The 17,790-nt window shown below is 42.8% G+C and overlaps 1 protein-coding gene across 3 annotated transcripts in view; it reads left to right on the top strand.

The window, feature by feature from the left end:
• Positions 1–17,790, top strand: part of lrrk1 (leucine-rich repeat kinase 1) — a 127,013-nt gene that overhangs the window by 10,465 nt on the left and 98,758 nt on the right. For 2 of the 3 annotated variants that reach the window (XM_033625577.2, XM_033625571.2), the window contains exon 3: positions 10,978–11,168. In XM_033625577.2, the coding sequence (XP_033481468.2) occupies positions 10,978–11,168 (191 nt within the window). Of the gene's footprint in view, positions 1–378; positions 528–10,977; positions 11,169–17,790 lie in introns of those variants that run through there. The other variant, XM_033625584.2, reaches the window with a different exon arrangement.

The raw sequence follows: 17,790 nt of genomic DNA, 5'->3' as shown, positions 1-17,790 counted from the left end.
AACCTTCTTGTTTTCTTCCCGTGAACTACGCAACTTTTGTCCTACAAGGTCAAATTGACCTGAAGACAATAGGAGGGTTAACAGTAGATACAAGATACATGTGGAAACGTGATTAATTTGATTATATTCGCAGGGGGTATAAAATGTATCGGGAATTTGAGCTGAGTGCTGTCAAAGGTTTGACTGGTCAGTGTAAGATTACAGTAGATCAGAGCAGAGGCAGTGTGAGGGAGACAGATACAGGAAGCTCAGAGGCTGGCGTGGCTCTTAAACAAAGGAGCATCACTCCTCGCTCCCTCTCCCTGCTCCCCCCTCCTCCTGTTCAAAACCTCTCCCTCCCTGCCTCCCCCCCGTCCTCCCACCCCGTTCAGCCTGTCACAGGGTTAGAGAGGAGGCAGATCATTCAGGGGACACAGCTGGGTAGAAGCCACACAGCAGCTGAGGGGAAGCCATGAAAAGAAAGCGCTCAGCTTTAGATGTGATAGAGGCAGGAGGAAGAGGAGGAGACGCTGCTTCGCTATGAGCAGGTTAGTGGGAGAGAGGAGCAGACGACAGAGCCCAGCGCTGACTGAGGCTTGTTTATATGCTGCACATGTCGGGCTGACTGAGCCTCAAAGCTACTGAGCTCTGACTCTGCGATCAGTGTACTGACATCAGATCACATCTCATTGTGGTCTGCAGAGCTGTGATGGATCTGATGACTTCCATACTGTAGAGCTCATTAATGCAGCACTGGGTGTTTATGAGGATGCATTAACCTGATTCTGATGTCTGAACACATCTCACTCAAGTACGCATGCATGGATTACACTGGGTTTTAAGGGAGGATTTTTGTGGGGTTTGAATGTTGTTTAAATGTTTCTTAAGATGCCTTTAACAGCTTCAATTATAAATGTCACATTTTAAAGGGAAATAACAGGAATTTATCCACTGATCAGGTCAGAGGAGAACCTTATGTGCACCAGAAGGATTTTATGTAACAGTAGTCTAAATTTTTAAAATCAAAAGGATATTAATGTAAATTATTTTACAGCAAACCATCATAACTGTGTTGGGACAAAGTTATAGGAGCAGTTATGGCTGCGTCTGCTCAACTTTGCTCCTGTGACTGTGATTTGATCCCACTAACATGCTGTATCACAGAGACAGAGCATAAATAAAGGGATAGTTCAGATTTTTTGTGAGTGAGGTCATATGAGGTGCTCATCCATGGTTATTGGATTACTGTAGGAAAAGCAGCAAAAGAGCTGAAATGGAAGCTCAGCAATGTATTACTGTGAATATATTTTAGCCTCTTAAAAGAAGTCCCACTTAAAACAACCAATAGAAGTTGAGGTGTACGATATATTGAGAGTATTTCTACAGCTTAACCTTGCTGTCAGACAGCCCGTTTGAACAGGGAAGCAGGTAACACCTTCAGTTTCCCATCTATGCTCTCGTCAAAGCCAGACTCCACTGACAAAAACAGTAATTTTGGCTCGCTGAACACAGGAGCTGCTGGTCTACTGCTGCCTTGACCAGTTTGTGTTATTGTGTGAATTTGGTAGAGATAACCCTTTTAAAAGCCAAAGTCACATAATAACACACACACACAAAAAAAATGGTGGAGGCAGTGGTAGATGAGCAGCTCCTGTGTTCAGTGATGTTAAATCAGTGTATTTCTCAGTGGAGTCTGGCTTTGAAGAAAGTAATTCAGCAGCCTTTGTCCCCTGTCAGAAATTAGTGTAAAAAGGTAAAGCAGGGAAGAAACTCTCAATATGCACTTAAACTGAGATATAGAACTACACAGTGTAAGTGATCCCTTCTTAACTGCAGTGTTTCATAAAAAGAGGAAGCTTGTGGTGGGACTCTCTGTTGGCATTTAGGATCACTGGGTCACCAGGCGAGCTGCCGACTGTCTGGGTTTATTAAAGGGAACTTTCAGTTTATTTCAACCTGTCTCCTATGGTCCTAAATTTGTTTCAAGTGACTAGTGACATAAAAATAATAGTTAGCATGTTAGCCGTTAGCCTAGATACAGCCAGGGCGCATAGTAGTGTCAGACATGTTAAAACGTAATTGAACGGGCAACCTTCAAGTGCAAAGTTAGTCCACTAAACAAGCTTTTTTCCACAAAGACCGCCTCATATCGTTAGGATAAATGTCAGAGAACATATAGAAAACGACATGTTAACGTGTTGTCTTACCTTACCGGTGTGCTGCCATGTTTGTTTACCATCTAGCTCTGCTTTCCAAAGCGTGGACAAAATATATCTCGCGAGCTCTAGATAAAGCCCAGCTGGATACTACTCCAGGTGGACGTGTCTCATCCTCGGTCACATCCAGACCTTGAAAATAAGGCTGCAACCGGTCCCATTCCTTGTAACAGAGGCATTCCTCTTCTGTGGGCACTGGGGCACAGCATTCACAGGTACACCACCAATCTCCAGAGCTACGCAGCCTTGCAGCAGCCATTCCTCCTCTCTCGTCCTCTACCTGTTGCACCTCTCTCTCTCTCTCTCTCCTCCTCCATTCTTCAATTTCACGAAGCTCTTCGTCAGTGTATTCTGGCTCAGATAAATAAGGGCGGCCATCAAACTCTGTAAAATCAAATTCCTCCTCCACAAAGTCAAAGTCTGGCAAAAAGTCAGCCATTATTCTATAAATCTTTCATAAAATAAATGAATGAACTTTTCAGGCTACTGTCCGGTTCTGCCTTCCAGCTGTTGCTGCTTGTTCTCGCGAGATTTCAGGCACGGTATGAGATCGCTGCTTGTCCTCGTGATATTTCAGCCGCGCTTTGGAAAGCAGAGCTAGATGGTAAACAAACATGGCAGCACACCGGTAAGGTAAGACAACACGCTTACATGTCGTTTTCTATATGTTCTCTGACATTTATCCTAACGATATGAGGCGGTCTTTGTGGAAAAAAAGCTTGTTTAGTGGACTAACTTTGCACTTGAAGGCTGCCCGTTCACTTACGTTTTAACAGGTCTGACGCTACTATGCGCCCCGGCTGTATCTAGGCTAACGGCTAACATGCTAACTATTATTTCTATGTCACTAGTCACTTGAAACAAATTTAGGATGATAGGAGACAGGTTGAAATAAACCGAAATTTCCCTTTAAACAAGGAATATTTCACAGATACAAATGTTAGGGTCAGTGGTTCCCAACCTTTTCTTCAAGGAAGCCCTTATCTTTCATTGAGTCACTAATGACCCGTGGCTAAGCAACATATTTTATGGTAGTTTCATATTATATTCAATCCATAACAAACAGTGATACACAGTAACTGCAGGACATTTGTGTAAAACAAGTGATTTAGGTGAATTTTGAGCAGACTCCAAGTCTTATTTTTAGGGGATAATACACTAAAGAAAATGTACTTATGTTTCATGTCCCTAACCCTAACCCATGTCAATATATTCCCCTAAATTCTACACACTGGACCTCTAAAATCAAGAAGGCCCCACAATCCCCTCAAGAGGCTTTGGTGACCTCTACTAGGAGTCTGGACCCCCAGTTTCGGATCTAGTGGGTAGGACAATAGCAGTCTTGGTAATAAATAACCAGTATAAGGCCCTGCTCACACAGAGGCGTTTTGCAGGTTACAAAACACGAGGCGCACTGCTCTGCCTTTTTAAAAATAATTGAACTAGTAAATAAAAAACCCTGCTGTGCCTTTTTATTGTTGCCAGGCAACCACCCCATCACCTTCTTACACTGACCTTCCCCTGTAATCAGTTTACAGGTTATTTATTATTTTAATTTATTTCACAGTAATTAGTCGCTTGTTCTTTAAATGTTGAGGCAGAGGGTACTGTCTGTAGCTCTGGTTGAGGGTGAGAGGCTGTCAGCAGATAAACAGAGATCTGTGTGGGTACATGAGACCCTAAAAAAGAGGCTGGATCATGGGGAGTACCACCAGTTGGTCCAGGAGCTTCTCCTCCATCATGGACGTTTACAGGCATATTTTAGGATGACTCAGGGGCAGTTTGACAACCTGCTGTCTATCTTCGGGCCGTATAGCTCTGGGTATCCAGCAACCACTACCACCAGTTTCTCCTCCACTGTTTACCAACTGCAAACTTGTTGTCATGACCACCACAGAAGGCCTGCCTCTTAAATCAGCCGATTGGACAATGGGAAAAAGGCGAAGATGACGTGTGGCGTTTTTCTGTGCCATACATCATTGAAATTGAAGTTTTTGGACTAGAGGAGTTCAGAGCGCTCCGGCAAAAGCGCAGAAACGTGTGGCGTGTCACAACGCAAAAACAACAAACTAAAGGCTTTATTCTCATTAAAAACAATTACAGGAAGCCGCTTCCAGCTCCTAAAACGCTTTCTGCGTGATCGAGACCTAAGTCTCTCGATTAGTAGCATGGCACCACTGATTTGATCCCAACACGTGTGCAGAGTCATTCCATTGAGCACTGGTTGTAAGTGACCTGCAGCAGAGTCTCCTGTCCATCACACTGAAGGGAAAAACACACCTGTTTTCAGTTCACCAGCTGCAGGTAGTGTCTTTTTGTGTGTACAGTAGAGTGTTTTGGCTGATTCAGTTTGTCTTGTTGTGTTTTGCCTGTTAGGACTGAATCCTGTCCACAGTACATGTGAAGCTGCTTCCTTCTTGTGGTCCAGCAGCGACAGAGGGAAAGTGAAACAGTGGATTAATGTTTGGTGTTGAGCTGGAAATTCCCCTGAAAGCTTCACACTGATACTGATCAGCAGCTTCCATGGAGCCGTGCTGTTATACGATACTCATTTTGTACAATACTGATCACTCCTTTAAACCTGACAGACTTTTTTCCAATAGAAATGCTCCTGAATCATGCATGTAGGGAGCTGTGGAGAGCTAAAGGTCTCTGAATGAAATTCTATTAGGTGGTTTAGCAGCTTCTTAAACTCCTTAAGGCTCCATAATCCCTCAGGCCGGATTTATTCCTGCTCTTTCTTTAAAGCTTATTTTTGTGGAGTTTTGCCTTTATACAATAGAGACAGGCAGGAAACACTGAGTGAGAGTGAGGGGGAGCTTCGTGCAACAAAGGTTCTTCAGTCAGAATCAAAACAGTGACGACGTAAAGCATCTTCTTTTTTTTTTGTGCTGCTTTTCTAACCAGAGTCCTGCATGTATTTATCATCCTGCACCACATTCAGATGCATTCAGCCAGCGTTTAAAGCAGAGGTTCTTAATTATTTTTCAGCCAAGGACCGTTTACAAGATGGAGAATACACTGAGGACCCCCTCATGTATATCCCTTGGTTTAATTTGTGTAGCCTGTTTTCTTTTTACACCTCCACAGTCTTAGTTATGTGAAGGAACAACACAAGACAGTAGTTACAGATTGGTTTACAATGGAAGAAGGAAGTGCAGCTCGGCTGAGAGGGCAGGTCCGACAGGTGCTTTTGGATGAGGCAGGGTTAAGTACAAAACACAAGATCCAGGAAATCTCAAATCACAAGTATCGAGTTGGGCGTAGGGGTGATTTGTTTTTCTTAAGAATTTGGCCAAACTGCACAGATGTCATATGCATTTGGCTCAAGCGGCAACTGCCGGTGCTGAAGTGCCAAAAACTGCAGTTCTTTGAACGGCCACTTGAGGCTGTCTTTAAGAGTGAGTCAGTCCCCATCGACCCCAAGGTTAAAATGTCCAACTTTACAGCATGTTTACAGCCTGGTACATAAAACGGTTTCAGTCTCTAAAGCTTATTTCAACATTCATGACAGCTGTATGGGGAGTGAAGTTTCAAATAACTCTCAGGTTTACATTTTATAAAGGCTTAAAGTTATGCATAGCTGAGGACAGTTCTGCTTTGAGTGACAGACTGTCTGTGAGGCGTCGCTACAATCTAAAGCCCCTTTTACACTGCCAGATTTTTCTCGAATGTTGGGCTGTTTTGCCGGCAAGCTGCGAGCGTTTAGACACACAGAGGCTGAACTCTTTTAGTTTAAACAGACCGAGGCGGTCTTCCGCAACAGGAGTGCTGTTGATGACTTGTGGGAGGAGCACAGAACGAGGCTGCACGCCCACATTTTCAGAACAAAATAGAACAGGCTGCAGTGAGAGTCTCTCTCCATGGGATATTTAAAAATAGCAGCTTTGTGCATTTAGTCCTTCTCAGGCAAGCTCAGGGGTTTAGTGTTGCTGGAGCCCACAGGAACGACACGTGAGGATTAGAATATATGCAGTTCACATAATCTGGTCGAAATTCATATATATTTTTTTAAATGCTTGAAGATGCACTCAATAAAAGTGTGTGTCATTGAACGAGACAGTAAAAACTAATGGAATGATCGAAATTGTCATATTGAAATTTAAGGTGTGCTGATGGATTCACGTCATCAACTCATGCATTCAGTAACATCACAAGTAAACGTTCCACCTTAAAAGTTGCCGGCCATCGACCCAGTGAATGAAGTTATTTTTTCTCAGACTCCAGCTGCTGTGAGAGGCAGCAAAACATCCTTTATTTTATAGTTACAGTTTACCAATGTAAAACTTGCAACGTCATGAATTGTGGTTACAAAACCAGACACAACTCAGCCCTGAGCAGAGTGACCGTCCTCTACTGACCAATCAGACTGCAGTGTTCACAGCTCCACCTTTTAGTACCAGATCTGTGTGCTAGGTACCCCAACAGAGGGGGGACCAAACATGGGGACAGTCAGGAATGGTTTTATTGGTACCATCCACAACTTTTCACAGTGGAAACAGAAAAAAACTGTACAGAATGGGACTTATGAGTCTGATCCACCCTTTGCTCCTCCACAGCTCCACACTCTCATCAAAATATGGCCACTTCTGCCTCCAGAAGATGTCTGTGGCCAAGCGGATTAGGTATTGGCGTTGGCCTTGACTCAATCGATCCACCTTAATAGTTTTCTTTGTCACTATTAATATAAAACTCAATGTTTTCATTAAACTCATTTTCCCCTGGCCTCAGTGATGTGTACAGATTTTAGATTTGGGGAAAAAGAAAGTGCTGCTATCAGGTCGATGCTTCATATCAGCAGATACTCAGAGTTATGGTGTCAAAACTTGTATCTGGAGAGAAAAAGTTTGATTGATGCATCCCTTGTTGGTACACTGGCCTTCCACTGGATGTTTTTATGTCTCTGTGCTGTCTGTAACATGATCCTGTGTTTCATTTCCGTCATGTGAACTGACAATGCTCAAATCTCCTCCTCTTTCCTCAGCTCCCCTCTGGTCCTGTCCACTGCTGATAACACTGATGTTCAGTCTCCACTGTTTGTCAGGAGCGAATGTTCCCTCTGATCTCTAAACTAAAACTAGACTCAACCACACGGACGAGTGAAAGGGAGAAATTTAGCAACAGAGGAGATGTTGGCAGCTTCATTCCTCTCAAGGTCTTCTTTTAGCTTCTTCCCCAGACAGGTCGTGTGAGGCTGTGATAGCAGAGTATTGATGGTGGGTGGGAGGCGCATGTGTCTAATGGTTTCACTCCCTCGGGCTTTCTCATATAGCCTCAGCAGCCCAGTCAGACTCTCTGTGTCTTAATTATTCATAGGAAAGCCACTGGGCTGCAGGAAGCAGGCACATGCAGCTGAAAGAGGAAACAGAAGGTTCGCTGGTAAAATGAATAACCAGTCTGACTGACAGTGAAACTCAGACTCACCAAGACATTTATCTAAAAACAGGCCTGGAAAGAAAACTGTGCAGTCGACCAGCAATCACTAACCGTCAGTTCTGAATGAATGGGCTCATTCTGAGCAACGATAGTCACACATTTGACGGTTTGAAACCAGGAAACACTCGCTGTGGTCTGACTCCTGTTTGCACGGGCCTAATTATGACCTGTAGGAAGTAATAATAATAATAATAATAATAATGATACATTAAATTTGTATAGCGCTTTTCAAAGACCCAAAGACGCTTACATAGTAACACAAAAGGGGTAGTGACAGACGGGGGAACAAGCAGAAGACAACATAGTGAACAAAAGAAATGATGGGATGTAACACAGGCGGTATAGGAACAGTCAGTGGGGTGGAGGTGGTTAGGGGTAGGGGAGGTCGAAGGCTTGGGAGAAGAGGTAGGTTTTCAGGTGGGATTTGAATATGGGAAGTGAGGGAGAGTGGCGAACAGGTTGGGGGAGGGAGTTCCATAGTCGGGGTGCTGTTCTGGAGAAGGCTCTGTCGCCGAAGGTTTTCAAGTGCACTGATGCGTAGCGCCATGACCTGCCTGCACTGTTTATAGCATGTAAAGTCTCTGCGTTGTACATGAGTGAGTGATCAGTGGGGAGGACGCTGGTCCAGGGCAGGCTCTGGCACGCCACGCTGTCTTGTGAAGCTGAGCAATCTGAGGAAACATTTTATCGATCGTTGAGGAGGAATATAAAATAACTGCTCAGTGTTAAAAAAGTTGTAAAATCCTGACACATAACTGCTGTACAGTGTTTTTGTGGCCAGTACACCTCATGGATCTGTTACTGAAACTGGCAGCCCTTTGCATTTTCATTGCTGTTTCAGGTGGGAACGCCCGGTTGGGGGGGACGTCAGAGAAAAGGTCATTATTGTGAGCGTCTGATGGGATTAAGGATATCTGCAGTGCTGTGATCACAAGGTTAGCTGGGGGTGGTGGCAGCTGATTAAATCAATAAATTGCCTTTGGATTTAATCACCCATTAGCAGATATAATTCCCTAATTAGGGCCGAGCACTGACTGCAGGCGGTCGTGAAGGCTCTCTTGAAACTGAAGGAATTATTATTATTATACGGTGCTTGAAAACTCATGAAACTTTGCACACACTTCAGAACTGGAGAAAATTTACATCTGATATGGGTCTGGTTATCGGGTGTCACAAAATGGCTCAGTAACGCCCCCTGTTGAATTTCTACAGAGCAGCCCCTGATGCTGGTTTCACCTACATGTACAAAACTTGTAACATCCTAAGAAGTACAAAAAAGTCTATTGGAGCCGTACTCTAAACCCAACAGGAAGTCAGCCATTTTGAATTTTATGTGGAATTTTGGTGCATTTTTGGCCATTTCCAGAGGTCATACTTTAAAATACTCCTCCTTCATATTTGATCTGGCTGATTTGGCTTCATATTTTGCCTGCACCATCTTGAAACGTTTGACATCAAAAGTTGCTTGAAGCTTGAGTTTTTGATGAACCGTGTGACGGTGGCGAGGTGTCAAATGTCAGTGTTTCGCCACCAAACAGGAAGTGGTTTGTAACTCCATCATACATGGTCCAATCTGCCACAAACTTACATGCTTTGTGAGGATCCAGGTCCAAAGCAAACTACAGGCACGATAGGTGTTTTGGTGATTGCGTCACCTACTGGCAGTACTGATTTTTTTTTTTTTTAAATTTATTTATTATATTTTCAACTGTGTGCAGTAGCAACTTAACTGTACAATAATTCTGTGCAGTTTTGTTGCAGTTAGGTGGTAAAGCTGTAGTAGATTAGGGAATCCCCCAATATAGTCTAGACGCTGGTGATGGTAATGGTGGTGATGAGATGAGATGAAGAGGGAGGATCTGGATGTGAAGAGGAGTGGGCTTTTGATGTGCTTGTCCTGGGCTCTGGATACGGTGACTGGAGGTGAATGGGGTGGAGGAAGGTGTGATGATTCTGTCTAAAATGACAGCTGACAGGAGCAGAGAGGAGAACAGATTTAAAGTTTAGTAGCAGCAACATGAATGGCTGAAGGAGACTGTGGCAAAGTTTGATGAGTTAACTCAGAGAGAGAACGCCCCAAATCAGCTGATGGGAGGACGTGGTGGGACAGAGAGAGAACTGTGGATGAATACACTATAAAGAAAGTTTTCCTGATTGAACACTGAGCTTCATTCCAACAAAAATGGTCCGCATACAGTCGTCATGCCCTCCCAAAGGTGCAGATGATCAAAATCCAGGAAAATAATTAGTCCAGACACATTATTACATACAGAGATATCTGCAAACTGCTGTATCATCATTTTCAAATATTCATATTTTTCCATGTTGTTTGCACCCAAGTATGCCGACAGCTCAACACCAAAATGTTGGCTGAACTCCAAGCTCTTGATTGACATCTTGCTTAAATGGGCAATTTAATCACATCGGTTTATGGGCAATAGACTTGCCCATAAACTCAATTGGTGTACTACTCCTTTGAATGCATTTATTTAGTTCTATATTTATGCATGGTTTATTGTTTGTGTACATAGTAATGTCCTTTTTATTGAGTACGTTGTCCACACAGAAATTAATAAAGCCATTTCTGTAGCCTCATTGACGTACGTATATTAAGAATCTCCCAGTCTGTGACGAGGATCTGGATCTGGCATCATAGGCATTTCTGAATGCATGAATTTTTTTGAGCATCACAACCCTACAATATAACTTGTTTCTCTGTCAGGGTTTGATCCATTCAGTTCGATAACATTTTGAGAGTCTAGAAGAGCCGCAAGATTAAATCATTTTTAACCCCATTCAAGTTTGCGGAGTGCTAAACTGGAATTTGGCCGCGCAGCTGGTGGAAGTCTCTAGTGCCCTTGGGTCCAATGCTGCAGAGCATCAGGATAATTTCATACTGCAGAATTCAAGCTTTTTTGGCTTCATGCGTCAATGAGCAACTTTCATAGGAATGACCATGACCCCCCCTCCATTGCTGTATCCACTTCTCTTTGTACATCCATGATTGCCATGCCATCCATGATGACTCAAAACATCACTTGGTGTTTCTCTATTTTGCCTCGCACTGAGGATACATTACACAGTATCATCAAAAGCGAGGGAGGCTGTTTCCCCATCGTCACAGAGGATGCTGTAATAAGGTGACCTAGTTTTGGGTGTTTGCTGCTAACAGGACTACAGTAATATGATGTGTTAAATTTGCAGCGTGATGCCACAAGCCTCCATATATTCCTGTTCCTCATCACCAATACTCCTTTTAACTGACCACTGTCTGTCCCTCTGTGTCTGTCCCTTTGTGTCTGTCCCTCTGTGTCTGTCCCTCTGTCTCTGTCCTCTCCTCTGTCAGGCCCTGGGGAGGAAATGGGAGCCAAGGCATCATTGTTGGAGGGTCCAGGGCCCAGCTCCACGCTGGGTCCTTCTCCCACTCTGGAGAACATCCAGGCAGCATATGAAGACGGAGAGGGGGAGTCTGCCAGGGAGCTGATCCAACAAGCCTGCTGTGTGGAGTGCAGCGCAGGGATGCCCCGCATTGACGGGGTGAGCATATCCAAAATATATAGTATGCATATATATATCACATCAGCTGCATTGCTGGTTGGGCTGCGGTCTGTGTGTCAGTACGTTTACATGCACAGTTAAGTTGAGCTACAGTTACAGCTCGACTAGGCCATTTAATAGGACCACTCTCCTTGTCCCATAACGAGCATGTGAGAGCAATCGATTTATTGACCAAGCACCATTTCACCCGCGTGCTGTCGTATATGGTAATTAAATGTTAAAATCATAGACAGTACAGAAAAACGACGCGTCTCCACTTCCTCTCACTGCATAAAAATGAAGCGAAAATATCCGGCTGCTGCCATCATGCGCTGGTGAGCCGCAGACTGTGCAGTAGCAATCTCCTCTGTGTCGACTTCCTATTCATACACCCGTCCAACCAATCACAAGCAGTGCTATCAAACAAGGGCACACACAGCTGTCAACCATGATGTCAGACCTGCTTTTTATAGCATCAAATAACTAATAAAAACCAAACATGTGAACAAACACCAAGGTGATAAAAGTAACCTTGGTAGTTATCAGCGGTGAATATTCAGAATTTATAAATTCTACATTTCTCCTGTTCGCCACATATTTAATGAGTCATTATTTCTGATGTGAATAACTTTACTACTGGCACAAGTAATGTGTCCTTTTGTAGTTTAGGACCATTCTGATTGAGGATTTTGGATTGTTTTATATTTCTAAAGAAAGTCTCAAATTTGATATTGTGTTCCTGTAAAAGAGAGGAGGGCTAGTCTTTCATCAGAGCTACAGTATGTCAGTGTTTCAGATGTGATCAGGCCTGAAGGACAAATAACGTGCAGTGAACACACAGGAACAAATCGAACCAGGAACTAAACTTTGAAATTAAATCAGAAACAAAAGTTCCCTATTGTCCACTAAAGCTGTGTGTGAGTCCTTTTTATTTTTTTTTATGTATATAAATGAACGTCTGTGAGACTTAAGTCCTCGTCAAACGAGTTCTTCACACAATGCTGAATAAACCTATCGCTGCCAGGGAAAGCCCTCAGTATTACTCAGCATTCTCCCAGTGTTTTGGTGTTAGGTGTATTTGGCAACATCACCTTGCAGGTGCACCTGAAGTGATGCAGTTGAACCTAAACCAGCCAGAGCTAAAGGAACGAGAGATTAATTAATTAATTTTTCGTTGTTTTTTTATTTATTTTTTTTATCTGTATGTGCATTATTTCCTCTGATACTATGTGTGTTGTTTGAGTTTGAATTAAAGAGTCAAAAAAAAAGAAAAAGAGGGATGGGGAAGAGACCATGGTAACGGAAAAGCAGCGAGGAGTGTGGTTGGAGTTATGGCGTAAAAAGTTTCTAAGAAAGTTACTGGAGAAAAAAATATTCAATATTTTCCACCAAAATAATTTCATGTCTACATCATTGAGTGAACATACATTTTCACCAAAACCTTACTTCAGTCGAAAACACTTCAGTCAAACAAAACTTCATTTTCATTTGCAGTATTGTATTTGGCAGTATGGCTCTGTTCTGGGGCCTCTCTGCCTGTCTTTGGGCCTACGCAGAACGCCTAAGGCAGAGACAACGCACCTTTGCACCCTTCCACGTGCCTACATTAAAAGCCTTAAGGCAGAGAGGGTAAACCTCCCTGACGTTCCACACACATACAAGGAAAGCTTGAGACAGAGTAAGCAAACATCCCTGCCCTTTCATCAATAAATCAATCAATCAATCAATCAATCAATTAATTTTATGTATAAAGCCCAATATCACAAATCACAATTTGCCTCACAGGGCTTTACAGCATACGACATCCCTCTGTCCTTTGGACCCTCACAGCGGATAAGGAAAAACTCCCCAAAAAAAACCCTTTAACAGGGAAAAAAAAACGGTAGAAACCTCAGGAAGAGCAACTGAGGAGGGATCCCTCTTCCAGGACGGACAGACGTGCAATAGATGTCATACAGAACAGATTGACATGATAAATTAACAGTAAACCTTATGACACAATGAGAGAGAGAGACAGATATATATATATATAGATATATATATATATCTAGTTTTCTGACTTACTTTTATTATTGTACTTTATTTGTAAATTTTTAATGTCTTTGGCAATATTGTTAATCTACAGTCATGCCAATAAAGGTTATTGAAAAATTGAAAATTGAGAGAGAGAGAGACAGAGAGAGAGATGCAGGACAGACGGTAATGACAGTAGCTTACAACAACATTAATGAAAGTAATAATATTATAATTATAGTTCTGGTTACTGTGGTACAATATGTTGAATGTATATTTTAATATCTGGCAGTATACATGTGTGACAATAGTCATTTGTGTATAATAACAGTAGAAGTATGACTAATGATAACAGCAGCAGCAGCAGGAGGCATCTGGAGAGAGAGAGAGAGAGAGAGAGAGAGAGATACTGCTGTTCCCCTGAATTCGGCCCAAAACAATCTCCTCAACAAATTACAAATTTTAGAATCAGTCATTAAAGACAACCAGAACCCCCTAGACTACCAAATTACTGAAGCAGAGCTGCTGGCTAAAATCCAGGCACTGCAGCCAAAGAAAGCCAGCGGTCCTGATGGCATTTTAAATGAAATGCTAAAATTTGATGACCATAAATTTAACATTGCCATATTAAAATTATTTAACCTTATTCTGGGTGTCGGACATTTCCCTGACCTCTGGAGTGAAGGAATCATCACACCAATCTTTAAAAGTGGAAACAAATTCGACCCAAACAATTACCGAGGCATCTGTGTCAGCAGCAACCTGGGGAAGTTGTTCTGCAGCATCCTAAACAGCCGACTGCAAGACTTCCTCAGAGAACATGATGTCCTGAGCAAGAGCCAGATAGGATTCACACCCAAACATAGAACAACAGACCATATCTACACCCTTCACACTCTCATTAATAAAGACGTCCACCAAAACAAGAGGAAAATCTTCTCTTGTTTTGTGGACTTCAAAAAAGCATTCGACTCAATTTGGCATGATGGACTGTTCTTAAAATTAATTGAGAAGGGTGTAGGGGGGAAGGTCTATGACATCATCAAAACCATGTACAGTCATATGAAATGTGCTGTTAAAATTGACAACATGGAAACAGATTTCTTCCCCCAGAGTAGAGGAGTAAAACAGGGCTGCAGTCTCAGCCCCACCCTCTTCAACATTTATATCGATGAATTGGCCAAATCACTAGAACTATCTGACATCCCTGGTCTCACTCTGTCTGACACACAGGTTAAATGCCTACTTTTTGCAGATGATCTCATATTGCTGGCTCCATCAAATGAAGCACTACAACAGCAACTGGATCACCTGCAAACCTTCTGTCAGACCTGGGCTCTGACAGTTAATCTGGACAAAACCAAAATTATGATATTCCAGAAATGACCCAGGGGTCAGGGAGACCAAACCAGGTTTTTCCTGGGCTCTCATGAGGTGGAGCACACACACGACTACACATACTTAGGACTACACATCACATCCACGGGAAACTTTAACCTGGCTGTTGATGATCTCAGAGAGAAGGGAAGAAGGGCTTTCTATGCTATAAAGAAATCTTCAAACATTAATATACCCATTAGAATCTGGCTCAAAATATTCAAATCTATAATTGAACCAATTATTCTGTATGGTAGTGAGGTGTGGGGTCCTCTTGCAAATCAAGATTTTGAAAAATGGGACAAACACCCCATCGAAATCCTGCATACAGAGATTTGCAAGAGCATCCTCAGAGTGCACAGGAACACCCCCAACAACGGGTGCCGAGCTGAGCTAGGCCAATTCCCCCTTTTAATTAGAATTCAAAAAAGAGCCATCAAATTTTATAAACACCTTAAAACAAGTGACCCCAACTCCTACCACTACAAAGCTCTGCAATGCCAAGAGGAGAGCATGGAGAAGAGCCCCCTCAGCCAGCTGGTCCTGAGGCTCAGCTCCTCTAACAGCACAAGACCTCAGGACAGCCCTCACACAATCTGGACCCACCAAATTATAGAGAAACAAAAAGAACATTACATTAACTATTGGACATCGACCACAAAAATGCAAAGCAAACTTCAGTGTTATTTGGCTCTAAACAGACAGTACATGGTGGCAGAATATCTGAGCACCGTGACTGATGAGAAACTGAGGAAGACTTTGACCATGTACAGACTCAGTGACCACAGCTTGGCCATAGAGACGGGCAGACACAGGCAGACCTGGCTGCCCAGAGAGGACAGGTTGTGTGAGCTCTGTCCACACAGACAAGCGGAGACAGAGACACACTTCCTGTTGCACTGCAGCAAGTATGAACACATCAGAGCCGACTTCCTCTCAAAAATAAAACATAAAGTCACTGACTTTGATTCTCTGCCTGATCAAACTAAAATGCAACACATCCTTGGAGAGAACAGAGTCAGCAGCTTAGCAGCAGCAAAATATGTCAGGTTATGCCACAGCCTGAGGGACAACCATCACAACACCTGACACACCTGTCTATATTTACAGTCCTTGTAACTCACAACCTACATTTTTCTTTATTCATTTTTTTTTTCTATATTATATATTGGTGTATTGTATTGTAGATTGGTGTATTTTGTATTATATATCATATATTTAATCTTTTTTTTTTTTTAGTTTTCTGACTTACTTTTATTATTGTACTTTATTTGTAAATTTTTAATGTCTTTGGCAATATTGTTAATCTACAGTCATGCCAATAAAGGTTATTGAAATTGAAATTGAGAGAGAGAGAGAGAGAGAAGGTGAGAAGGTGAGAAGGTGTCCGGTGTATTATAGGGGGGTCCTCCGGCAGACTAGGCCTAAGTCAGCCTAACTAGGGGCTGGTACAGGGCAAGCCTGAGCCAGCCCTAACTATAAGCTTTATCAAAGAGGAAAGTCTTAAGTCTAGTCTTAAATGTGGAGACGGTGTCTGCCTCCCGGACCGTAACAGGAAGATGATTCCACAGGAGAGGAGCCTGATAGCTGAAGGCTCTGGCTCCTGATCTACTTTTGGAGACTTTAGGGACCACGAGTAACCCTGCGTTCTCAGAGCGCAGTGTTCTGGTGGGATAATATGGCACTATGAGCTCTCTAAGATATGACGGAGCTTGACCATTTAGAGCTTTATAAGTTAACAGTAGGATTTTAAATTCAATTCTGGATTTTACAGGGAGCCAGTGCAGAGAAGCTAAAACAGGAGAAATATGATCTTGTTTCTTAGTTCCTGTTAGTACACGTGCTGCTGCATTCTGAATTAGCTGGAGAGTTTTTAAGGACTTACTAGAGCTACCTGATAATAGAGAGTTACAGTAATCCAGCCTTGAGGTAACAAAAGTGTGGACCAATTTTTCTGCATCTTTTCAGGTCAGGATAGGCCTAATTTTCACAATATTACACAGATGAAAAAATGCAGTCCGTGAGGTTTGTTTTAAATGAGAATTAAAAGACAAATCTTGATCAAATGTTACTCCGAGGTTTCTTTCATGTGCCTACATGGAAAGCCTAAGGTGGAGAGAGCAAACCTCCCTGCCCTTCCATGCACCTACATGGAAAGCTTAAGGCAGGGAGAGCAGCAGCAAAGACCCACAGGAACAGAACAGAGCAGCATCAATGACAAACAGAAATGACATCGATAAGTCAGACGCAGCATCAAAAGGAGGAGCTGGGGTGGAGGTGAGTTGTAAAGTGGCTTGCAGAGGAAGCAGCAACAGTAGGCAGGCCAGAGCAGTTTAAATAGGACGTTTATTGGCTGACTCCCTTCCATCAATCAGCAGATCCATCAGTTAATTGGGCTGCTTGAGATCAGCTGATGTAGCTGGGATGAGAACTGAGCTTGACATTGTGTCCTGACTGAACTAACGCTACGCTCAATTAATTAAAGCTGAACTGAAAGTGAAACTGTATCTATATTCTCTTCAAAGTCTCTTCAAGTGTGAGAGTTTATAAACAGATGTTTCGATATAGTTTTGCTGCTGTCAAATTTGGTCCCCACGAGTTTTTCTTTTTCTTTGCCCCCGTCCTGTGTGTTTCATTATTCAGATATGCAGAGTGTTCCCTGCAGTGCTGCAGCGTTCTGTGTTTGCTGTTTGGCTATGAGTGGGCGTGTCATGCTCTTGTTTTGATTTGGGAATTCATTCTTCTCAGGTGTCAGCAGAGATCTGGCCTACTTCTGCCTCTGTGACATATTCGGCTGGTTCCATTTCTGCATTCAGCTGTTAGATTGAGAAAACACACAACACACAAACACACAGAGTCAGTCTCTGGTATTTCCTCAGTCTGACTAACTGATTAACTGGTGGCAGTTTTACCGAGTATGAATTATTGAAATCAGTTTGCAACCAGACTTGTTTTCACATCCTCCATTGTGACTATTTTTAGCCACACTAACTGTGTCGGTTGGTCCGTCACTTTGGTCCAGACTGAAATATCTCAGATACTTTTAGATGGATTGTGATGAAATGTGGTTGAGACATTCATGTTGTAAAAACTGTGGTGATCCTCTGACTTTTCACGTAGCGCCATCACCAGGTCAACATTTTAATGTGTCCAATACTTAGAGAGATAACCTCTTCAGAGCTGACATTCCCTTCAGCCTCAGCTGTCCTCTTGGTGCATCCTTACAGGGGTG

The sequence above is a fragment of the Epinephelus lanceolatus genome, chromosome 2, assembly GCF_041903045.1.
Source record: "Epinephelus lanceolatus isolate andai-2023 chromosome 2, ASM4190304v1, whole genome shotgun sequence".
In the NCBI taxonomy this organism is placed as follows: domain Eukaryota; kingdom Metazoa; phylum Chordata; class Actinopteri; order Perciformes; family Serranidae; genus Epinephelus; species Epinephelus lanceolatus.
This window is presented reverse-complemented; position numbering and strand designations above follow the sequence as displayed.